General features: G+C 36.3%; 1 protein-coding gene across 1 annotated transcript in view; it reads left to right on the plus strand.

The window, feature by feature from the left end:
- The window catches only part of VPS13C (vacuolar protein sorting 13 homolog C (S. cerevisiae)), a gene marked incomplete at its 5' end in the record, with an annotated part of 73792 nt that extends 59292 nt beyond the window's left edge, over positions 1–14500 (plus strand). The window contains 7 exons of the mRNA XM_009707048.1: positions 150–195; positions 1244–1367; positions 2091–2205; positions 10007–10098; positions 11389–11512; positions 11721–11804; positions 14399–14500. Coding sequence (XP_009705350.1) covers positions 150–195; positions 1244–1367; positions 2091–2205; positions 10007–10098; positions 11389–11512; positions 11721–11804; positions 14399–14500 — 687 coding nt within the window. The remainder of the gene's footprint in view (positions 1–149; positions 196–1243; positions 1368–2090; positions 2206–10006; positions 10099–11388; positions 11513–11720; positions 11805–14398) is intronic.
- Positions 14501–26113: the final 11613 nt, after the last annotated feature.

Raw genomic sequence — 26113 nt, forward strand, 5'->3', positions numbered from 1 at the left:
AAAAAAAAAAACACACCAGCCAAACAGTGTTTCCGATATTGAACTTCATTATGAGGTTTTAAAATGAAGGATGTGACACAACTGGTTACCCAGTTAGACTATAGCATTCTTGTTTCTAAGTAGGAACCTAATTATCTTCTTCGTCTTAGGGTGTTGTTGGAGGTGTGACAGGCATAATCACTAAACCTGTAGAAGGTAAGCACTAAGTTTGCACTGTACTGCTGAAATGGTTTCCCAATACTTTACAATTTAATTTGTAATTTTGAGAAATATCAGTCTTAAGGGTAGTAATGCTAATGCGTAGCAAGATTATTTTTATATTTCTAGTTCAAATGTGACCTTATATGATGATTAACTCAAATATATTTATAGCTGTTACTGGCTTACCACCTTTTCAGCCTTTGTATGAATTCAGGAATGGTTGTCTTCGTGATGTATTTTGTTAGGCCTACTGTAGTACCCAATTTATTGTTTAAAGCCAGAATAAAGATACTAAAAATATTACATTAAAAAGCAACAATAGAAAAAAATTTTGGGGGACTCCAAATGTTGTAGAAATCTTAAAAAGCAAATTTGGTTTTATGCCTGAGATCAGTATTTGTTTTTGTGAAAACTCACTTTATCAATATGTGATAGGTGATGACAAAATCTAAGATAAAATGCCTCTTAGTAAAATTCATGTCAAAGTGATTTAAATGTTGGAAGTTAATTGTTACTGTGTTGTATTGTATAGATTATTGGCAGATACTTTGAGGTGTAATCCTTCTCTCATTGGTGGATGACCACACATTTTCTAAACACTGTCTTGCTTCTTCCATAGTTACTTATCACCAGAAACATGTAATTTTGAGAGAGAAATAGTGAACTTCCATTACCACTTGTGCATCTTAGAGTCTTCAGATTATTTTGTTATTACTATCAACCTGTAAAAACTATATATTGGCCTGCAGTCCAGACTGAAAGTGTAAGAAGAAGAATCTAGTTAACACCTCAGTTATGCTGGCTTTGGAGGCTGGTAAGGTGTTAAGTGAACAGTAACATGTCTGAACAGACAAGGAAGCAATGTGTGATTTTTTTTTTTTTTTTAATAGAGAATTTTTTTTAATAAATGGATTGTATGTAATCAATTGCTGTGGGCTGTTTCCAATACAAAACAGCAGCCTGGAGCAGTAACGGTTTGAGTGGTTAACATCTTCATGTAGATCATTAAAACGATTTCTTTTTCTGTTCCCGTTCTTTAAAGGGGCTAAAAAAGAAGGTGCAGCTGGATTCTTTAAAGGAATTGGAAAGGGGCTTGTAGGAGTGGTAGCCCGCCCAACAGGTGGCATCATAGATATGGCAAGCAGTACCTTCCAGGGAATTCAAAGGTAAAATGTCAAGAGGAAGTTTTGAAGTACTGTCCCTGTGTTGGCTACCAGGTGGTACAGTGGTCCAGTAGTGACACAATTATTTGTGTTAAATACAATATGCAGTAGGATGTATGGGGTTGAGAGATGTCTAGTAGCCTGTAGTGAATGGTTTTTTTTATGATGATCTCTGGAAACTGCTGCTTCAGAATACATCTTGCAGTGTTGTAGTTCAGGTAGATGATAACTAGTCCATTTTCTCCTTTCAATCCCTTCCTGATCAGAAAGTAATTAAAAGATCTTGTGTAAATTTTACTTTTGAGGTAGACTTGTGTACTGCTGAATCCAAATATCTAAATGTCATTTAAACTTGCTGTAAAAAATAGACCATTGAAATTTTCAGAGAAAAACTTGCCAGTTTGAAATTTGGTTAGCAGTGCACATCAGGGACTTCTTGTGTTTCAAGGAGATCTCTTTGGAAAGTGCGTTAATAAACATAAGAACCCTTAGTAAATTATCCACAGTTGGGAGTAAACTTCTCCAGGTTATTCTGTAGGTGTCTAATTGGGTAACGTTACTTTGGATTTATTACTAGCAATGTGTCTTTACTGTTTACATCTGTAGGGTACCCAGGAGGTGTAAGTGGGATATGTGGCAAGTGAAAGGGTGACTTTTTAAAGATATATTGGTGAAACTTGGAATTGTAGTAGGCTTACTAGAATACTGTTCCACTGTCCATGGCAGGGTGGCGGAATCAACTGAAGAAGTGTCTAATCTCCGTCCTCCACGTTTCATTCATGAAGATGGCATCATCCGGCCGTATGATAGAGTGGAAGCTGAGGGTTATGATTTATTTGAGGTATGACTTACATTGTAAATACAATTAAAATTCTCTAACTTCCAGGATTCCGTAAAGGATTATGTTACAAAAAAGCGGTCAGGGATCTGTGGCAGTCATTATCTGTAGTAAAAATGTGTCCCAGTCTATTTCATAAGGCAAGCTTGTATAGCGGAGAACACCTAATGCTTGCAGTAAGCTGAATGCGACAAGAAAACTGCAGCATTGCTGTTAAATGACCTTCTGCATGTTATGTTCTGTAATTGCTTATCTCATACTCTGGAAGGAGGTGGCAGGATTAAGAATTAGTAGGATTAACATTTGAACATGTGGAAATGAAAACATTTTGATACTCAGTTCTAATGTTTTGCTTAGCAGCTGAGGTTGGTTTACAAACTCAGCAACTTTTAAATAGGATGAATAGAGCTTGAATTGTTTGGCATATAATACAACTACTGAAATTCCAGGGGTTGTGGTGTGGTTTGTTGTGTGTGGGGGTTTTTTTTGGTTTTGGTTTTTTGTGGTATCAGCAGTTGAAAAAAACTGCGTGGCTTCTCAAAATACCCCTTTTGGTATTTCCTTATGTGTTCTTGATAGCAGTATGTCATAGCTACAGGCATTGTATGGACATTTAGCCTGCCTCCACATCTGGATGTGACTAACATACGGAGGATGGATAACAGCTGTTTTAAAGTCCTAGATAATCAGAATTTGGTTAATTTGTATTTGAGCCTCCACATTCTTAAAACTTACCTTTAAAATGCTTATTTTATTGCTAAAAAGTTAAGTATCTACATTAACATTTTAAGACCAAAACTTGCATAATTGCTGCTTCCTTCTAGATGTTCTTTTAATCCTTATTTCCTATTCTTTTTCTAATATTTCTCTTCTTTCTCTTTTTCTCCTGGCATACGCAGCAAGAACTGGAATAATGGAGTAAACGTTTTCCATATTTCTTCTCTATTTCCATCGTGGTCTTTTATCTGCCTTAAGTACTTAGATTAAGGGCATGATCGCATTGAACTCTCACCCTCATTCATATCTTTTCTGTGTAGCAGTTGAATAAAATAGTATTTCCTTTTGTCCAGGCTAAGAAAACAAACAAACTTGAATAACCATCTTCAGTAAGATTAGATGAATGAGTAAGATGAGAGACACAGGGAGGGTTTGTTTCCTGTATATTTGTTTTTCTAAGGATGCTTAGCTCCTTATGAGTGGCAACAATGGAAGGCACTTGAAAGAAAAATCATGGTAGGGTAGAGGCTGAGTTCATTTATTAGTGTTCTCTTAGAGCTAGGGCTGTGGATGAAGGGAGAAAGCAATGTTTTGATACTTGTACAAAATTTAAAATAGTGATATTGAATGGAATTTTCTTTTGTGAAAATGCTTATGATTTCATGATATAGAAATACTGTTTCCATATGAATGCTAAGAAAACTTGTGGTTTGTGGTTTCTATAATTTACCATAGACCTGTCATTTGTACATCAGATGAACCACTGTCTCTTCAAGTTACTACTACTACTTTATGAAATTTTATCAATTAAAAAATATAGCCAGCTCAATTGACTCTGGCTTCATTCACAGAATCTTCTGGGACTTTGCTGTTCAATATAACTTAATTCATGTTAACGGCTGAAAGTTTACATTTTACATATATATATAAAATATATTTCTGAATTAAGTGATGCCATAAATTTAATTTCTAATACAACACCTCATAAAATAACAAGCTAAGCTTAAGAAGCTGTTCTCAGAGCAAATTGTTTGCGTACCATACATGAAAACAATTGAGCAGAGACATCTCTCTGCTGCTAATGCCTTTTTAGAATTTAGTGGTCAATAGCTTATTGAATTTAAAATTTTTTTTAAAAAAAGCATTCAGTGAATTTTTATTTTATCTGATTAAATGAAATTAAATCATTGTGATATACTAAGCAGACCAAATTTCTTCATATAGTGTGATTTTTTTTAAAAAATTTTTTTTATTTTTTGCATTAGATTTTTTTCCATCTATCAAAAAGGAAAAGGTTAGCACAATTAACACTGAAAACTGGATATTATGCAGTTCCTGCACATCTAATATTTGTATTTTTTTAGATCTAAATGGTGTTGATTAGAATTGTGTACTAAACAAGAATGAATCTTCTGTATAGTTCACTAAATACAGATTTTCCTTTCAGAAGTCAGTTAATTGAGCAGTTGGGTCTTTTTTTGTTTTAACTAACTGATTTCGATGATTATGCTAGAGGTTAGTGTTGGGAAGGTTTTGTTTTCTACTGTAAATTAAAAGCAAGAGGGGGATAGTTTCTTTACAAGAAATAAGATATTTAACAAGGAAGATGAGTCAGAAGTCGGTTTTATATGCATTTACAAATTTAATCACAAATAACTCAACTTATAGGTACTAGTGTTGTTAATTTTCAGAACCAGTTTTGAACCAATGTTCCAAGTAGTTTCACCAGAACCCCCACACTCTCATCTATTTTAGCTAACTTTAATGCATATGTCCCTTTAAAATAAATATGCCTTACAGGGTTGAAACCTTGTAAGGTTACCTTAAGGAACTGATTTCTCAATACTATCCAGTGGTTGCACAAAAAAAAGTTTCATTTAAATACTTACTTGTATGTAAAATACAGATATTGGTAGTCATTAGACCTTGGCTTAGGGGGAGCATATATGTAGGTCTTAAAAGACAAGTTACTTTTTTCCACTCAGAAGATTTTGTGCAGAATGAGGACAGAAGCCAGATGGAGTAGATCAGTTCACTTGTGTAAACTTGTTTATGCAGTGCATTTTCCCAGAAGTTGTTGATCTAATGTGTAGGGATCTGCTCAGTGAATTCAAAACCTGGAAAGTCGTATTTGACGTCTTGCAGAGGCCATGTCTCTAGCTCATGCAGTGAGGCTTAGTAGTGCAGAATGCGTTTTGTTAAACAAAAAGGCACAGTGTTGTCACGGTCCACTCAGTAATGGACTCGTGATGGTTCGTTAAACTCCGGTCTTGAAATGCAAAAAACAAAGGTGAAAATGCCAAAGGGGTTTTGTTTCAATCAATCAGTGTAACTTTATTATGTTGCCCGTAAAGTGGTGTGCGATATGTAAAAAGAGTGAAGAGGGAAAGAAAAGGTAAAGTAAAAGGAGAGAGGGAGAGAATTATAGCTACCACCATGGGTCCAAGGCATCCCTATGGTCCCAGGTCCGGCGGCATCCCGTCAGTCCTTCCAATCGTCGTGATCTCCCATGGGGAAAGCTTCCAAACTTTGGTTGTCAAGGAGCATCTTTTATGCTGAGCAACACACCTTGCCCCCTCCTCTGTCCCATGGACTGCTGCCAACCTCCGCCTTCCCTCCACCTCCCCGAGCAAGGCTTTTGCGCATCCTCAAGGAGGAGTGTCTTAGGCGTGGTTTGCCTTGGAGGCGGGTAGCCTTCGGCTAGGAGGTGTGTTTTTCATATTATAATGAGGAAAGTTCACCTAAGGTTCAAATTTTCTTACCTGTTACTGAGACAGCAGGTGAGATCCATCTTCTTTGACAGATGGAATGTGGTTTTATCTCGACCATTACTTTCAGTCCCAGGTAGTGGAGAACAGTATTCCATCTTCCTTGACAGCCGTTACCTTCAGTCCCAGGTAGTGGAGAACAGTACACTGCTCTCTGTACCAGGCAGTCCTCCCTCTTTGGGTATTGGCGTCCTTGTATCATCTCCAAGTTTCTAACGACGATGTTGAGACATTACTGTTCTTTCGGGCCAACATCGGACCGACTCTCACAAGTATGTATAGCTGGATAAATCAAAGAACAAATAGGGCAACTCTAGGAGAATTGTTTTCCAAGGAATAAGTTCTCAAGAGTTTTAATCTTTTTATGAGGACTGTTTGCAGTTGATGAGATTTGCTAGAACAGGTAATGAATGCTTCTGGCTTTGTTAGTCTTTGCCCTTGGTATGCAAGTATGGCTGCCTGCTCTGGTGAGGAGACTGTCTTCTAACCCCAGCACTTAGGGTCTGACATGACGCAATTCATACATTATTCAATGTCTACGGAGTTATTTTGTTTCATTTCCCAGTTAAAGCATGAGGCTTTATAAAGAATGCAGAACACTTCATGAATAATTGAGACATTGTGGTAAGACAGTGTTGTGTGGCAGAGAGAATACTATGCTAGAAACTGCAGATTGTATTTCTGGTTGAGTCAGTGTTCTGCTGTGTAAATTTGCACTGGTTCTTTCATTTCTCTGTAAAATAAGAATGAGTTGAACTTCTTTAAAGTGCTCTAATATTCTCATAAAAATAAAAGCTTTTGATAAAGATGCCTGAATTTTAAGGGTGTGCAGATCATGGAGTAATTTGCATCAAGTGCAACCCCCTTTTTTACATAATGCCACCAGTATTGTGCTGACGTCTATCAGGTGTATTGAGAATAGCTCTGAGAAATATTGCATCTCTTAGGCACAGAGCTCAGTGGGAACTCTTACTTTACTAACATATTGCATCTAAAATCTAAAAATACTATCGGGATTGTTTCTGAAATTATGAGAAACAGTCTTCTCTCCAAAGCTTTGAGTTTAAATAGAGGAACATGCTTATGAATAAATCTGTTTAAATATGTGGCATGTCTCTGTTCTGCATATTGAACAAAAGGATCCAGAATATGGATTGCAGCATTTGAATTGCAGTCTTACATGGTGATGAGTTTTGTATTTCTTTAATTTTTACTTGTTCTTAAAATAGCTATGGTTCAGATACAAAAGGTGAGTTCATATTTTGATCTTAGTCATATGCTGCCATCTATCTTATGATGTTTTGAAGAGACTTTGAGATAATGAGTCTTTCTGGCATTTTTTTTTTCCTTTTGCATGTTTTAAAGTTTCAGAAATTTTTAGGATGGTCAGAAAGTGATAGTTTTTTACAGAAGATGTGGACCCTATATTTTTGATTGCTGAAAAATGCTGAGTTAAAATGTTTTTCAAAACTAGGGAGCAAATCCAGGAAAATACTATGATGTTGATTTAAACTCTTAAATATTAATCCACTTTTAAGCTTAAAGGATTTTGGGGGTTGGTCGCAATGTATGATGATGCTTTGTTGAACTTTAAAATATATGAAAATAAAATGCAAATATCAATAAATGTTGAAGCCTCTTTTAATTGATTCTGACGTAAGCTGAGTTGACAAAAGATCTTTCCATTTTGGTTACTTAAACTTCTTAGTCTGCGTGGTTAATCATAGACTGACAAATGTGGAATCAAGTTTAGCTTCTGTTGTCATCTTACCAGTTTTATAGATCTAGCTATGGAAATACAGAAGGAAATGTATCTTTACAATGAGTAACTAAAAACATACCGAATTGTTAGGCCTCCCTCCTTAATTTTTTCTCACTAGTTTTTCAGAAACAACTTGAGAAATTTACTGTTATACAGAGGCTGAATTCCACAGTAACAGCTGTAAAATGAACTGAAGGTTGCCTCATTTTGCTGTGAAGAACATCAAACCATTTTTGGGGCATCCAGTTGCAGGCAGTTGCTGAACACTGATCTGAGGTGCATGCATTCCACATCCAGGCAGAGCGTGTATGGCCTTCCTTCTTCCTTATGTTTCCTCATGTTCCTGAAGGAGCTGCACATTTTCCATTAAAACAGATTGCTAAAAAAGGTGGTTGTATTGGCTTAGAGAGTACAAAGCTAACATGCAATAACATTATGCCTATATAGCTGTCTCTGCTAATTTTTACTAATTAAGCATTATTTACAAGTGGAATGTGTATTTTTGTGAAGATCTTTTGCACTGATTTAATGTTCTTGGTGGTAGATGGCAGAGCAGATGTTTGAGATGTGTGTACCATAGGTTAAATTTCAACATCTGAGTTGGTTTCTCTGTGGTCATAGTTGAAAGCTCTTGGTCTTAGCAATAAATGGTAAGTTTTATTTTGTGACCTAGGAAGACTGTAGTAACTGGAGTTTCTGTAAAATCCTCTCTTGATGATCATTGTAATTTTTAAATACGAAGAGCTCATAGTTGTCAGAGAAAGTAACAAAGTGACTCTGACCAGGCTTTTGTGACCACTGTGCTCGAGCCCTGTGTTTGTTAGAAGCCTCTTGAGTATAAACGGGATCCAGGTGCTTTCACTGGTGTGAGTCTTGGGGCAAATCCTCTTTCCAACACTGGTTTCCAAGGTTGAGACTGTATAGTCCAACTGCTCTACTACTACCAGTATTGCTAGCTTCTAAACATTATCAAGTTGCTTATGAATAACTTCACAGACTTCCAACAAGAGTGGCACTTTGATTTGCAGGTTCAGAGACATGAGATGATTGAGGTATAGGAATGTATGCATTGCATATTAGAACTATACTTAGCATTTCAGTCCAAAGTAAACGCAGAACTAGCTTTAAACCTGATGTGTATATTCTTTGTTTCAGTTTTTTCATGCTAAGAGTTTTCATCTTTAAATGTAACAATGTACAGCTTCCCCAAAGAAGAGGGTAAGCATGGGTATTTTAGGGGCTTTCTATTGGAGTGTTCTGCTGGTAGTTGGTTTTAGATAAGATGTGTGTGATATGACACTGTTAATGTGGTAGGTTTGCTACCCAGAGAATTCATGATCTCTGCACTTAATACAAGCTGTGTACAGATAAGGTTTTTTAGTAACAATTACATATTTACCATGTACATGACAATTACAGTTGGAATGTGAATTCTAGCAACCTTATAGCTAGTAAATCTATACAGGACTATAACAGAAAACGTGTATTTAATTTTAGTAGACCACTTCTGTCCTGAAAACTAACGTTCATTCAAACTAGTAACCCAAGTACATTTACCTGTAACACATAGCTAATGTGTTATTTTAGTTAATCAAGCAGGTGGCAAAGTAGGGTGGACAGAAACAGATTGCCTGCTTTCTGACAAATTCAGAGCAGGAGAGCCAGTAGTTGGCATAGGTTTATTCTCATATCTAATTTGAGGGTGGGTACCCGTTGGTAGTACATTATGCGTTTCACAAATTTGTGCTTTTCTACATGATGTTTTGATGTGTATCCATTTCCCACAAATATGTTGATGTGTCACTCTGTGAATCTTGTTGCCTTTAAGCCAGTGTTACTGTGAGCTTGATTTAGGGATGACTGAGACTGTCTTCTGTCCTGCTCTTTGGTGGTGGAATATTATAAACCTAGTGGCATGCTCTACATAATATTATGTTTCAGGTAAACAGCATGTACAGAATAGGAAATCTGAAAAATAAGTAATAAAAAAATTGATGAAGTGAAAAAAAAAAAGCTAGGAAGCACTTCAGTACTTCATTTTGAAACCTCTGTATTCATAGTTTGTCACTTGAGTTGTAGTTGTCTAACAGAAACATGATGAGTAATTTGATGTACATTTTCATATACCTTCTTATTTTGGATGTTGAAAGGACATGTCCTTTCAGTGCTTCAGAAGCCTGATCTTGAGGTGCATTGAGTATTTGTAACTTGATAGTTTATTTCTAAGCCTCTGGGTCATGTGCTGCTGCCTTTTAAAGGTACTGTTACAGGCTTTTCGCTCTTAAATCAAGTCTGCAGTGTGGGGTGTAAGAGAATGAACAGTACTAAAAATTAGTAACACAGAAAGGAAATTAAACTGAAGCAATAATCTGATACTACGGTGTCAATGTTCCACCTTTTGAGTGGAATGGATCAGATACAGGAGTGAGAACACTGTGAGAGCCTGTCTTTAAAGAACCAGTTCAGTGAGGTAACTTTTTAAAAGGCTTTTGAATTGAAAACACTGCTTTAAGTTTTCTTTTTACAGCCCACAAATTATTTTCTATTTCTGTTTCAGAAATTGCACATCAGAAAGCTGGAAAAAGAGAGTTATCGATACCACTGTGCACTTCCAAGAGGCAGAAGAGCAAACCTTATTGTTACCAATAGGTATTAAGTTTTGAAGGCTTTCTAAGGGCTTGTCTTGGTTTCAACTTGGGGATTAGACATCTGGCTAAGTCTGAACTGATTGCTATTCTCTGCATATATATTTTTCTTATCCATTTTATTCTTCATTTTTTTAATAACTTATTTTGTTTTCATTATGGAAAATGTAATATGGTAATGATGTCAATACTAGATACTAATTTAGGAAGACAATTTACTCTGAGGTCAGTGACCCTTTCATCATACTGGAGGGAAATTTTCTTTTTTTTCCTCTTCGTTTCTAATTTTTCAAATTAGCTTTTGATAAGTGTTTGTGGTCAAACCAACGTTTTGATAATGCACATGTTTACAATATTGTTAAAGGATACTCTAAATGGAGTCTTAAGTTTTTGTACAAATTTATATTAAACTAATCAGACAATTTTTAGAGTTCAAGATGTTACTACTCTTGGATACTCAGTTTGAGGACTCAAAACTTTCTAAATACATTTAGATAACGAAAAGAAACCCATGGGTTATGATCTCCACATCCCAAACGTCACCAATTTCCACCTTCCTTGAATGTATGTATAGGCTTATACATGAGACCATGGGAGGCATCCCACCGTGTTTGTTTTATAATAACTAGCACACCTCAAAAATCATGCTGCAGCTGAATAAACTTTTTCAAGATACTGACAAAGTCCTTAAATGATAGTTAGGTGATTTGGTTGTTTACAGCTTCAGATAAATGTGCACTTCTCTCCTTATCCCAATTCTTCTCCACATGCATAAAAGTTCTAGTTTAACTCCATTCAAAATTGCCACCTGTTTTTGTCTTAGTGTGCTAGCTGACATTGGAGCTTTGAAGTAACTGAAGGGGCAGCTAGCTAGCAACTGTAAACAGTAGCAACTGAACATCTATCAGTCTCGTATTAATCGTGTCACTGTGTAGCTAGTATGTAGCTATTTGACTACCTTCATCTGGTAGAGGCTGGCTTTGAGGAACTGGTTTGAACTAACTGATGACCGTCTAGTATCCAATTCTAGTAAAATGTTTGGATTTGGGCTGGGTGGGTTTCAATTAAGTTAGCATGCGCATACTATGTGTTATCATAGATCATCTGTGAGTCTTAAGGACAAAGTGATTGTCTCTGAATAAGGAAATACGGTTCCACTGTGACTGAGTGGATACTTTTAATCTACATAGAAAATGGCTTCTCAAACAGATTTCTTTTCTTCGTTTTGTTTTGTTTTTCTGGCAAACTTCTAGTCCCAGGAGAAATGGAGTATTAACTTTTTTCTTCTGAACAGGAGAGTGATCTTTGTAAAAGAAGTGGAAATCATAGGCCATTTAACAACAGAGTGGGATTACTTATTTGAAGACTTTACACACTGCCCCTCCTATGAAGCAGATGTTTTAAAAATAACTGTTTTGGTAAGAAAAGCATGTAAACTTTTTTTATTTAACACTATTCAGTGATCCAAACATGCTCGTTCAAGATTTCTTGAAAGTATGAGTTGGGTGGGACAGAGGCCACACTGAAATGTAACCTGAAGTTGACATTCAAGCCATTTAAGTATCAGATCCTACATTCTTGTTTTGTGAGTCACCTGAAGTATATTTTTGTACCCATCTGCAACAGGATCAAAGGATGTTCCAAAGGAAGGACGGTACAGGTCCTGAATGTGTAAAGACAGTTCAGCTTCAAGATGAAACTACCGCAAGGGTATTTTTTTTTCTTTCATCTTTCCTTATGATATTGTTAACAGTTGTTGAAACTCAGCATGTGAAAAGGATGGTAATGTTCAGAGACCTGTTATAGAATAGGCTGCTGTGCCTGAGGACCGTTTACCATACCTTCGTGTTGAAAACTGAGTTTGACCAGGAGAATGATGAGACAAGATAGTCTAAAGCATTCAAGAGAGTGTATGCAATAATAATTTAAGGTTGGAGTTGCATAGTCTTATGTTTTATATGTTAAAACTTTTAAAAAGGAAAAGAATTCAAATAACTACAGTACTAGGTTAAGTTCATTATAGTCTCTAGGATTCAGCATACCTCTGAATTTTGCTACCTCCTCATTATTTCAAAATCACTGGACTAACCCAATAAATGTACCTTGTGTGAAAAGGCTTACTCAGATTCCTCCCACCCCCCACCCTCCCCACGACTGGGTTTTCTACCATTTATCTCCAAATATTTGTTCATATTGATGCTGGAGAGGCTGACCTATTTTGGGACCTTTTGTTCTGTGGATGGTTGGGTCTCGTAGCTGACTAACATAAACTGAACTAACAATTTGTATAAATTCCAGAGTACTTCAACAATAGAAAAATTTACCTAGGAAACCATGTATCTTACTTTAGTTTTGTATCAGGTGATGACAGAAGAGGAGTTCTCCCTGATACCGAAAGTGAAATCAATTAGACCCACAGCATCCTGGAAGCACACTTGAAATTGTAGCTCCAGTAAACGGCAAGCCAGCACCTAGAATCAGAATGGGGCCGAATTACTTCTGTTAAATTGACTGAGCTTTCTAAAAGAATGGACTAGACCAGGAAGGAAAAAAAAAATTACTATAATTTTGAGGCACTTTTTTATCTACTGGAAGAGTCTATATTATTTCTTTACTGTCTCTTGTCTAAAGAAAAAGTTCCTTCAACTTTTTCTTACAGCATGTCTTCCAAATCACACTTTTGGTTAACTAATTTAAATCCTTTTAGTTTATCTGTGTATCTTAGTGTCATGGCCAAGACTGGAACATGGTACAAAACACACAGGCCACACTAAAAGGATACTTCTTTGCGTTTAATACTCTTTTTTTCTGTTATTGCCTAACTGCATGTTCCTTTACTAGTGTTTATGCTGGTATCTGTTCATTGAAAATAAATTTTTCTGTCCTGAAATGCAACACTACGATTTACCTACCATGGATTTCTGTTTCTTGAGTATTTTGCATCTCCCTTGTTTGCTTAGATCCTGCTTGTAAAACTATACCAATTAGATAAGAAGACACAAAGAAAGTATGCTTCACAAATAATTGTCACTTCTGTGAAGACTTCTGTGGTGCCCTTTTGTATGTGCATGAAACAAATGTCTTAAAAATCAGGTTAAGGTTATCTGTAGCTTCCTTGTTCTTTCTGTCTCCCTTAAAAAAAACAAACAGGTTTGTCCTTCTTTAGTCCTCTGAATCTTTCCTCAGCCTCCATGAGTTATCAGAAATCCATAAATGTTTGAAATACTTCAGGTACCCCTGATGCATGCTATTTGTCCATCTGGTTTAATTGATTCTTTATTTTAATATTTTTTGCTGTATGAATGAGTTTTACTTTTATTGAAACCATGGATAAAAAAGCCCTCACAAGCTTTTCAAACACTTCAGCTTTCACTAAATGCTGGATTTACTCAGGTAAAATCGGAGTGACCATCCAAGCTACCCCAGTATGTTTTGTTTTGTTTTGTTTTTTCCCCTAGGCATTTATGCATATCACATTGACGTCAGTTTTCTCAGACTAGAGATATATCACTATCTTAATATTACATATACACGTTTTATACATAATGTACAATATGTTTAATGTTAGACAGTTCAGGTGGTTTTTTTTAAACTATTAGATAGTTTGGATTAGATTAGTTTCTCAAAAGTCCTTATTCTTACAACATTTAAACTTTGCTAAACATAATATATAGCAACAGGAACTGAGGATGTCAAGAGCTGGCACGTGGTGATTAATGCACCTAGTAAGTTGTAGTACTTGATCAGTATATTTGTTGATGAGACCTTGGATCCCATAATATTGAAAATTCAGCAAAGACAGAAGGAATGCATCCCTACATCTGTGTTAGTGAATATTAATTATGTGAAATGGCTATTTAAAGGCTAACTGCAGTTTTACCATGTATGTGTGTTAATAGTACAGGCTGTAGTTCCCAGCTGTGTAGGCACTGGATATGATTTTTAAATGACCTGACTTTGAAAACCTCCAGAGCATATAGTATTGGAAATGTCATTTGCTTATCTGTTTTAAAGTTAGATCACTTGTATTGGGGTGCTGCCTGAGGAAGGTTTATCTAGTTAAGTGTGAATAACATCGTTAATGTTACTGCTTGAAAAATTGGAGTAGATTGACAACATCACTAAAGCTTTCTCTGGGTTGAATATTGTGCATGTGAATCAGAAGCTATGTATCTAGCTTAAACTAGCCTGTGTGTATGTAGGCTTTAATGTTTGTTGAAGTAGCTATTTTTAGTAGCATCTTGTGGAAGAATACTGCAGATTGTGTGCTTGAATTTTCTTTCTTTCAATATGTTGCTTTACAGAGGATTTGTTGTGCCATTCAGGAAGCCCAGACAACAAGAAAACAACAAAAGTTGGTGAAGCAAGCATCATTGCAGTTGAAGAAACCACGAACGCTATCTTGATAATGACAGGATTTGTCGAGTTTGACCTTTGGTATGCAATTTTATCTGTAAAATTGATTAGAAGCAACACAGAAACATTGTGCAGAAAGTAAAGATAAAATATTTGAGGTATTTCTTCAAAATTAACAGCCATAAACACTTTATTTTAAGAAGCTATGCCTCTTTCTGAAACTATGGATTTCACTATTCTAAAATACACGTTTAAGTTTAAAAATTACAACTTTTGCTAAAATGTTTTCCCACTCTGAAATTTTCTTTTCTGCACTTTTTCACATTCTTGTAAATGGATCCTAAAATAAAGTGGTTATCTGATTTGCACTCTATAGTATTTACAGACAGGTTGTAGTAATTGTGGCTCTAGCATTTTGCAAAATAAAGTACTTACGTTACTGATTGAAACTAATTAAAAATTCCTTTTATTTTAGGCAGCATTCTCTTTAAATTAAGAAAGAAGTGTACATAATTTAGCTACTATAATTTCATACCTGTCTGTTTAGTATTAGAAAATAATGCACTGGAGCAATGTAAGAATGAATATGTATGAAAGAAATAGCTATTGTTGTCTGGAAATACTTACTTTGGAATATACACTTATACTGTAAATTAAAATCTGCACTTTAAAAATGGAAAATATTATTCACCTGTCATGTGCATGTGTATGGTTTTGGTTGTATTGCGGTAGCTTAAAGACTTCTCCAGGAGGAACAGCATGCTGGTTTTAGACAGCATTGTATGTCAAAAGCTTGAATCAAAGTAATTAGCTTTCCATATTTCAGTGTATAGTTACTCCACTGAAAGAGTGGCATCTCATTTAGCTAAAAGTCACTTCTGATACAATATTTTTTTTTTGCAGTTTCTCTTCCTGAAGACTGTTAGTATTCAGTTTAGCAAGATATTTAAGCTCACTTAAAGTACATGCCTGGTTCTTAATGGTACGAGTAATCCCACAAACTTCATTGAGACAAGTTCCATTCTTAACACTAGGCACATATGTAAGTAACTGTCTGGGTCAAGAACTATATGAGCAAACAGATTTGAGTTCAGTGATCAGTGAACTAAGAGCTCTTGCAGTCAGTCTTTGACTCTTGAATAAGATATTAAGTGTCCTTGCAAATACTTATTTGTGAAAACTTGCTATTTCCAACTTACTTCACTTTGAAAGAAAGATTTCTGTTTTATTTAATTTTGTGCTAGATAATAGCTATAGATATGAACTTCATGATTAAAAATGGCAATATTCTTGCATAGATCTATTCAGTAAGTGGTGCAATCGTGAGAACCAAGCCTAGATTTTTGAACTCTCTTTATACTTAAGGGCTGGTGGATTCTATAAATGTACTCTTAACCTGTACCTATGATCTCACCAAAGCTAGAAAGCTTAAGACATTTGAAAGTAAGCTGCCAAACACAGAACTTTTAGAGAGCATCTGCAGACATAATTTTATTGCTATTGTATGCACATGGCTATTAATCCAGTTTGCTATGATGGAAAAAATGTGGGACAACCTTTAATTCTGTGATATCACCTATTTTCTAGAAAGCTCTGTTCAAACATTAACTAAATTGACTGTCTAGGTTGTATGTATTTCAAGCTCGCGTTTAAAAAAAGAAAAAGACAATAAATTTTTATATGCCTTTATTTGTGCTCTCATTTTAAATGTTGTTGCTTCTAGAATATGTTATATGCTATTGGTTTACCACATGTCACTGACACTATATGAAAAAAAAATCTGAGTATTAGCGTACTGCAGAAGAACTTTCTACAGCGTTTGTTTCAGCTTGGTTTCTGGCATGTAAGGGATAGTTGTATGTGTACTGCCTCTTAATTCATAGTTGAAAATAGATTTCACTTTAGTCTACTCTCACTGCATGTTTAGACGGTACCACGTGCCTATTTTGAGGTGGAGTGTTGGAGCTTAAAACAGTTCTGGTAACACAGTTCTGACTCCAGTGGTCTTGATTCAATTCTGTACTTCCTCATTTTTATGTGTATACTTTCTGGCTTTAATTGTAAACAGTAGATATTTTTATTTTCTCACTTTTATGTGTGATTAGGTACAATGAAGTAGCATCATATTTAAAATAGTCTGAAGAAGCAGTAGAGTTCTATAGGACAACTTTTTATTTTGAAATGTATGTCTTTTTGCAGTATGGGTTGCTAACTGAATTTGAACTGGTAGATGGCACTAAAAATTCCAGCTGAAGAAGTAATGAACGATCTTTATCACTTGGATCAAGCTCTCAAGAGGACATGAGAGAGATCATTTGCTAAGGAATTCCATTTCTTGCTTAAATGAAGACAGATGTTTCAGGATCAATAGGTTTCCAGTGCTTGCCCTGTGCTTTCCTCATGTTCAGTTTCATTTTACCATGTGTTCTTCTATCTTTGCTCTTGTTTTTTATCCAACCTTTTGCATTGCTGCATTCTCTCCAGCTGAAAATGCTGTTGGCTGTACCTAGGTTTTGCTCTCAAACTCTGGCAACTTTGTTTTCCTGGTCTCTTTCTGCTCTTTTCCTTAAACTGGTGCTTCTTCTTGAAGTGCTAGCTGAGGGAGTTAAGGGACAAGGAGGGTCTCTTGTCTAGTCCCTAAGTGTATGTCCAGCATAAGAACAACTGCAGAATTAAATCCTGTTTAGATGATGTGTAGGAATGAGGTGGTGTTGGGGTAGAGTGTGTTTTCAAACAATCTTTAGTGATGAAATTCAAACAGGTGCTGCAATGCAAAGTGAAAGAGCTTTTTCAAACACTGTAGCTTTTTTTTTTTTTAAACTGGCAGCAAAATGATTTCTGATATTTTTTTGTGTTACGATTTTGTTTCTGTGAAGCTCTAGAGTTTAGTATTACTGAGCACACAAGTTGGCTAAAGCGTTGATACCTTCCTTGACTTTTCCTTACAATGAGCTTGCAGAAGCTTTTGCTGTCTCAAAAGCCAAGTTTTACTGTGTGTAAGACATGGAATACTAGCTTGTTAGTTAGAACTCCAAGCATTTAAGTTGAGCCTGTGTCCTTGCTTTGCTTTGGTTACTCTATTGCTTTCTGGATCATCATAGGTTTCTCCAGCTCTTCAGAAGCATTTTCTTTTTTACTAGGCCTGGATGGATCCGAAATTTTCTCAGTCCTTTCTGGCATGCCCTCTCTCCCCCAGCCAGCAAGCTCAGTTGCTTCCTAGGTAGAGAACCGTATGTCCTTCCTCAGTGTAGATCTGTCTCAACCTAGTAACCATTTTCAAGGACAGTAGCAGAAAATGATAATAAAATCAAACTGTTCCATGTTATAACGTGTTAATATGCTTTTCCTTACGATTTTAGAACCATCTAATGCTTTAAAAAAAAAAAGAGGAGAAAGACATGAGAACTTTTGGAATGGATAATGGATATATGTTGTTCTTCAGAGGGTGGTGCTATCATTTCCACTTAACTGTGGGCTTTTTTTAGGGAGCGTTTTACTTTGGTAATTTTCATTGAATTTCTGTCCAATCTGGAGACTAGTAAGTCTTCACATGCTGAAATGTTATATTTTGAAAATACAGTCAGCTTCTTTCCTGATTTATTACGTGAGCTTGGTCCCTTTTGCTGTTAACGGTTCAGAGGGATTTTTAGGGTCTCTTTCAATGGAAATATTAATTGGATTTTATTCAGACTTTTTCCTCTTAAAAGGACGTAATATTCATTGTATTTACCACTACCAGTCATTCTCTACAGAATTACAATAAGCCAACCACTTAAAACTACTTAAGTGAACTTTTAAAAGAAGTAAATACCACCACCACTGCACAACACTCTTAAAAACACTGAGATTGTGGAATCTCCATCCTTGTATATATTAGCAACCTGAGTTGACATGATCCTGAACAACCTGCTCTAGCAGACTGTGGTTAGACTGTGCAATCTCAAGAGAGATCTTCCAACCCCAGCTGTTCTGTGGTTCTTTCACAATAAGAAATCTGAAATACCCCCCTCTCCCCCAAAAAAGAAAAAAAAACCCCAAAGACATGAGGTTCTGTGTTTCCTGGGTTAATTTAATTTAAATTACACCCATCAAAACGACTTCACACCTTTCACCATCATGTTTAACCATTTTCTCAACATTTCTAGAGTCTGGAAGAATGTTTGGTTTATTATTGACACTGAATAGGGAGTCTTTTACTAGTAAGAGATTAAATAATTTTAGAGGGGATTAATTGTGAAGTTGAAGGAGGGGATAAATTAAGTCATTTAGCTTAACAATCAAGGTACCAATGTTTTTATTTCATTGCTGGCAGTAAATATGCTTTTGTTATGGTAGAGTAACAGTGATTACACTAGGTATATCCTAATCTTGATCTTTGGTTGACAACAAGGATTATTTATATAAGGGGATCTTGGGTCACTTGGAGTATTTAAAAATAAAATAAAAAGGATTTAATTTAAAGTGAAAACTGACTTGTGAAACCTTTTGAAACTAGCTAGGATCTGTTTGACAAAATAATTCTTTCAACAGCTTATAAAGTCACATTTAGTCAAACCTGAGTGTGAAGACTTAATTTGGAATAGATGCCAGTGGACTGACCACTTCAAGAGAAATCTTAACAAATGGAGGGATTTGAGAATCAACGCACACAACTTCAAGTTCCATTGGAAAAATCAAAGCTTTTTTCTCTTTCTTAAAATTTCCTGGACAAAGGTATGCTTTTGAGTGAGAGGGCAGTTACCAGTTAAAGTTATGATGCCACACAGCACATGAAGGGCAGATTGAAAGCAAAAAAAAAAAAGTTATTAGACATCTAGATGTAAAATAAAATTTGTTCCAAGTATATGAATATTGTTGGGTTTAGTAATGATCCTAATGCAATTCCCTTCCTTGGATTATGGATCTCATTTGCATAATCACTCAGTAACAATAATGCAAATACACAGATATCCAGACTTCAGCATTTATTATCTCTGTGCTGCAATTTGCTCCTGTTTTGGAGTTTTCAAGATGTTTGTTGGCAACTAAGATGGTAGCTTAATCTAGTCACATGACTTGTCTGAAGGGGAAAAGCTTAGATATAAAAGGAGAAATAACTAAAAAGGAAAGAGTTGATTTATCAAAAGGAACATGTGAATTTAAAACTTGATTCAGTTCATTGTATCCTCGCCCTTCCTACAGATCAACAAGTAAACTTCTAAAATAATTTTAATTTTATTTTCTTTGTTATTTATTTTAGAGTGAGAATGTTCGTCTATTCTGATCTAGTCTTCAGATTGCATTGGGGAAGAGGGGTGAGCGCGGTGGGAGGAACCCCATAATATTGGCATGGTGGGTTGGGAGTGAAGGAAGGTTAAAGCAGGATGGTGATAAATCTGTAAACTGGCTAACCCTTTAGAGGTAAAAATTGGTAAAAAGCTAATTTGATATATTAAAATCCTGCTACAAATTCTGTTTCACCAATAACTGGGAAAATAGCCTATCTAGTTATGAAGACTAACTGCACTACTTGAAAATAACTGTGTTGAATTTTAACAAGGAAAAGAAATTTTTGTTTGGATTGCAGTCAGGGAGGCAGAGCCATTCCCAGATACTTGCTGGAGTCAGCATATGGAACACTGAAAATTCTCTTTATTGGTAATACGACAGCATTCAAATTCCAGTGTTCATTTTGTGTGTGTGTCCACATTGTTTCTAGACTCTGCTGTTTATCAAAGGTAAGCACAGTAAGGATGTATAATTCTGAAAAATGCTTGTCCAAAATGAAGACTTGAAAAGTAGGGAAGCTACTTATACACTGTATAATGTAGCATACTTCTAGGGGTTTGAAACCTTTCCCCATCAGGTATGACATGAAATCCTATCATATATGATCCTCATACATAATCAAAGCTTTATAGGTAAATCACTGAGCTGTGCAGGTCCTAGTCTTTGCTCTGAATAATGTGGCCCTGAATCTGCCCTTGACATAGTTGATGTATGAGGACTGTATTGTGCTTAGGAAGCTTCCTCCTGTGTTTATTGTTGTTTTCACCTCTGGCTATGCTTTCCATTTACCTGCTGGAAAGAAATTTGCTGCTGACTTTTGAAAAACTATTGTGACATTGGGCTAAGATGCTCTTAAGGAGTCCAAAAAGACCTCTGCAACTGATCGTTTAGGATTGTTGCAGTTTAATTATCAATAAAAGCAACACAGAAAGTATCTTGAAGTCAGTAACTTAAGCAACCCAGCTTTAGACCTCATCCTGTCTTCAAAGGTATATATTCAAATAACAAGAGAAAATGAAAGTTTAATACAATGACATTCTGACAAACATATTGGAGAGCAATTGTACAATTGTTTTTAAATTAGAATAGTATCAGTAGGCTTGTCAAGGGGACAGTCCTGGAGAAACATTTCTTCTAAATTTAAACCCTCATTAGCTAACTTTATTTGCTGTACACTCTTAAGACATTCTTCATGCTTTAACAGAGCGTACCAACCTTGAGTAATTGATTACTGATGCTGATAAGCATCAAAAGAGTAGACATTCTCTAAGTTTTTGTGGAATTTTAAAAATAAATCAGAGCATATTACTTAAATCAACTTGGAGTTAATTGCAAAGATTTTTAAGTTTTACTCATTGTGGTATAGCAGAAATCTATGTGTGAAATTTGGTAGATGAAGATGTGTCTAGGTTGCAAATGATGAGATGCTACTGTAAATTGTTGTTTCAGTAGTTACCCACAAGGTGGAGGAATTAATCTTTATGTTTTACTGCTGTTGTCTTAAAGCTTCCCTGCCCACCCTCCTCCTGCCTGGATACCATACTGTTAAAATCATCTAGTTGATATGGTCAATGCAGAGCATAGAGCTATACATCAGAGGCTGTCAGAAGCTTTACAAACTGTAGATCCAAGCCTGGAGTTTTAGAAGTGTTGAAAAAATATACTACAATGATCGTTCACGTGTTACTTCTTGTACATAGTGTTACAGGAATTGGTGCAGATTTCCATGCGTACACATTTATTTAGTGGGTAATGTTTTAGAGTAAAAGCCTTTCTGTGTGGTTTTTATTCAAGTGCTCATTCTGCTAATGCTACTCTTGAATTGCAGAAATTGATCTGAAGATAGCTGTGTAACAGTGTCATATAAAGTACGTCCTGTTTTTCTTCTGTGTATCTAATAAATTCAGAGGGATCTAAGGCAGCCCAAGAAGCTATCACAGAACTGTTTAACAGGATTGCATAGTTTTTATTTGCACTGTGTAGCTGAAGTTAATAAAAATCTAATTTTTCTAAACAGGAGGGATTACTTTATGGTGGATATTACACCTATTTCAAATAGTACTTAAAAACTACCTAAGACTAATACTTGCAAACAAAGCAAAAATTTAAAAATAAGCAATGCCAGTCTTCAATTGTGTCATGACTGCCACTTCTTGTTTTAGAGACTGCCACTGTGAGCTGCTACTGAAGAGAAGCAGCTCAACTTTGCTCAACTTCTATAGTTCAGTTGTAGGAGCCGTTCTTACACTTGTGAGCCTCCAGGACTGTGTAGAATATCATGTATGTTCCTTTGCACTGTGCAAGAATTGATGGTGTATAAGCCCATTTGCTCTTTTTGTGTCCGTATTGTTGGTTGCAAGAGTCCTTTTCTTTGTCTGCTTTTAGGACCCAATTCCTGCTTTCTAAAGATTCTCTTGCCAATTCTATGGAAAGAAATACCTAAAACAGGAAGTAGGTAAGGCTATCTAAATGTTTAAAAATAGTAACTTGGCTGTATCTTTTTACAGGCAAAAAATATTTGATGAGATAAATCTTGCTGGGAGGGCATATAGGAGAACAGGCGATCTTTATTGTAGAGGAATTAAACATTTTAAAAACAGGTTAGTTCTAGTATTATCAGGCATACAGTGCTCTCTGTGCTAGCTTCTGAGGGCTGCTCAGTTCCTCCTGCCATCCCTGACAACTTCCTAACCCTGTAGCATCTAGGACTTGCAGGCAGGGGCTGAGAACTGAGGAGAGGAGAAGAAAGAGGGCGAGAAGGCACTTGCTTACTGCCAGCTCTTGCAACAATATTGCTGCCTTAGTCTTTTTCTAGTTTCTGCCTGACTATTCTCATCCTATCCAGGAGAAGACAAGACCTTGTGACTTTGTGTGTCCCATCTGGTCCCATCTATCCTGGGTAGCCAGCAAGTGACACATGGATTTTGGAAGTACTCACAAGGCTACTAACATGATTGGGGTTGGGGTTTTTCTGTGAGCACAAAACTTCATTTCCAGAGCTAACCATCTATTCTCCTGTATGCCTTCCTACATGGAGGCATATGTAGGAGCCTTCCCTCATCTAAGTACTTAAGTAAGGTTGTAGACCTGGGGAATACATAACTTAGCTGAAAGCACATTTAGACCCGTGTTTGCAAATAATAAGCATTAAAAAATATGACTAAAGTGATTTTAAAGCCAGTTAGGCAGGCAGTCTTACCAGTGCTGCAGTTCTGGCAAGGAAGCACTGATATTCCTTGTGGGTCTGCCTTGCTCTTTTTGTTTTGGTCTTTCTGTGGGCCATGACACGTGGAACAAGATGCTGTGTGACAATATGAAGCATTTAGCAACAATACTGATTTGTGGAGTTCAAAGGCAGTCCAAGCCACTCATTCCTGTTTCTGTGCCATGCCCTCAGTTGAGTAAATCCAACTGTCTGTCAAACTAAACTCTAAATCAGATCAGGAAACTCACAGGGCTTAACACCAGTGAAACCTGTCAGTGGTGGGACTGAACAGTTGGAAGAAGCAGTGAGATTACCACCAAATGATTTGTAGCATCAAATCACAGACTTAACCGAAGTAGCTCTTGTTTTGCGCTTACTCTTCTCACGTGTCTTGCTTATGTACATCAGAACGAAGACTTGGAGTTTTTTAAGGTTATTTCTGTTCTTAAGCACAAGGTATACACAATTTATCTATCCTGCTACATCTTTTGAGGAAACTACTCAGTTATCCATATGGTTATTGCAATACAGTAGTTAAGTCGACACATTGACAACCTTCCTCCTCTGTTTTGATCATTTGCAGCAATCAAAGCATCTATGCACCAAATGATTGTTTTTCTTTGTTCTGGTTCAGCAAAATAGAAGGCAGCCTTACATTTCTCACCTTGGCAAAAGTTGCACTAATATTCATATCTCACTACGTAGTATATGTATATAGTGTATACCATTGTGTGGTTACAATCCAGGAGACATTAGTATGCTTGACACGGCCTATATTTGATTAATCAGAGAACAGCTATAGAAGACTTATGCTTTAGCTGTTCTTCAGCTTCTTGTAACCTGTAGGGAACATAGATGTTGTTTGTTCAAATACAGACTACTTGTAAATTCAAATGAGTGGAGTGATTTAATGTTGGGAAGAAACTAAAGCAGTACGAATTATCTTAATAACTTTGATAGCAAACAAAGGAAGGATGGGAAATATATCTATTAAATATTACTCTCTGCCTTTATATTAAGTACTGTGATACCAACACCTAAACACAATAAACAAAATTATCCCGAGTGGATTAGTTTAATAAAGGCATATTTCAGTTTTCCTATGCTGGATTAATTTTCTGCCCGGTTAAGTCAGCTGAGAACCTAGAGAGGCGAAGGAAAGGGAAAGAAGGAGAGTAAATGTTCCCTTTTGATGATGGCAAGCTCTTAGTTTGGCTTAGCTTCATCCCAAAAGTTAGCAGCGCTGAAGAATTAGTTGAAACTGTTTAGCTGAAGCTGCACGCTAAAGATGTAGAGTTTCATTTGAACTAAGCTTTTCATTGAAAAATGACAGCTTTCCACAGTGCTTCCGTTTTTGTTGTCATTGAAGAATTGAGTACTAGAAAAGAAATTTTGAAAAATATTTCAGCTGGAAGCTGAAATATTCTGGCTTTGAAGTGTTACAGTGTTGTCTGGTATGAGGTGTTACTGTTCAGGTGGCTTCATTGCCTCTGTTCTTTTCTATGCGCTGAGGTCTGTGACCTGTTTCCGGGGCAGAGGAATAATGGTCACGTTGGCAAAGTGGAGCAGCAAAATGTCCCAAAACCAGAGGCAAGAACCAAAGAAGGGAGAGTGAAACTTTAGCAGAGAGACTGTTGGCAGGCAATTGATTAATCCACCAACAGATACTCAAGTCTGTGACATTTTCAAAGGCCTATACCAGATGAGCAACAAGTAGGCAGTTAGACCTCCAAATATTTCCAATGACACCAGTCAAACAGATGCCAGTGTGCAATAGGGCATGATTTAGGATCCACTCACCAACATACCTAGTGAAGATAAACTGAAATAAAAGCTTTGCAGGATGAAGTCCATCAAAGGTGTGAGCATACCTACACATTTGGGATTGGGGCAGCTATCCACTTGCTACAAGATTATAGTGCTTTCCAAGGAGAAGAAAGACCTCTTAACATTCGAAGTTTATAAATATACAAGGAAAATGGTGTGAGAGCGCAGCATGTATCTGAACTGGGGCCACCTGAATTTCTAGCAGTTCAGTCAAGAGACTTATTGTGCGTTTTCAGTGGAACCTGAAATAGATTCAGTTCATGAGATACAAAGCAATACAGGGCAGAATAATAGCATTGCCCTTTCAACACAGATGAATGTTTCCACTATCAGTTTTTCTTAAGAAAACATGCTTCTTTTTAAGCATCCAGTTGGAGATCATAGCATAAGTGAATGCATGCATAATACATTATTCAACTGTTCCACCAGGCTTATTCTATTACAGGTGATAAGGGCTTGGAAATAAAGTCTTCAAAGGAAATGCATTTCCACTTGGGAACCTTTATTATTAAGATAATTACAAACCCTGCTTTTAGCATTCACTCTGGACTAAAGCAGGGGGGTGGGGAGAAGGGGGAAGAAGCCCAATGTAGTCTTGCATTTCTTCAGTAAAGTTACAATAAGTGTTGTAAGGGTGAATCACAGGGGAAATTACTTTTATGTTGAAACTTTAAAATGTTAACAGATCATTTGTGTGAGTGATAAAGATGCTGTGTGCTAGTGAGTACTACTTTGTATGATCTGTATTAGAATATGATGATAGTGTTAGAATATGAAATTAAGAGAGTTTTATGTCTTCTGTGATCCTATCAGTTTGTACAAGCTAAGTGACATACAAGATGAGTTAGCTGAGATCTCCAAAGAAGTGCTGACGAGAATAGTCTATTATGAAGCATAAAAAACACTTTCTGCTTGGAACATGGGAATGCCGTGAGAGTACCAGACTTCTGCAATAAAACATATGGAAGTGGTGGTCATTTGAAGGTATCTTAGCCACTTGATAAGCAATACTATAGCCACTGATCAAAATAATTTAAAGTTTTCTTTCACAGCTGGTTCACTGAGGTATTTGCTTTTTGCTGAGAAAGGATGAGCTGAGGATTGCCATGCTCATTTGGGATTGTCATGAGGTTACTAACGTTGTCCCAGGCTTCTAGTGTATCTTGCAGCAGAGTTCTTATGTGCTTTTTAAAGGCTCACCCTTAAACACTCCAGTTCCCACCTGGCAAATAGAATTGCAGTGCTTTTGTAACTGACTGATATTTGATGTTTAAAATTGTCAAGTAATCAAATGTAATTATGTAAATACCGTTAGCTGAAGTTAGATCTCTGTTCAAGTGATGCTGTGCATTGACAGTGCAAG

This window comes from Cariama cristata, unplaced genomic scaffold (genome assembly GCF_000690535.1).
Source record: "Cariama cristata isolate BGI_N322 unplaced genomic scaffold, ASM69053v1 scaffold13649, whole genome shotgun sequence".
Classification (NCBI taxonomy): Eukaryota; Metazoa; Chordata; class Aves; order Cariamiformes; family Cariamidae; genus Cariama; species Cariama cristata.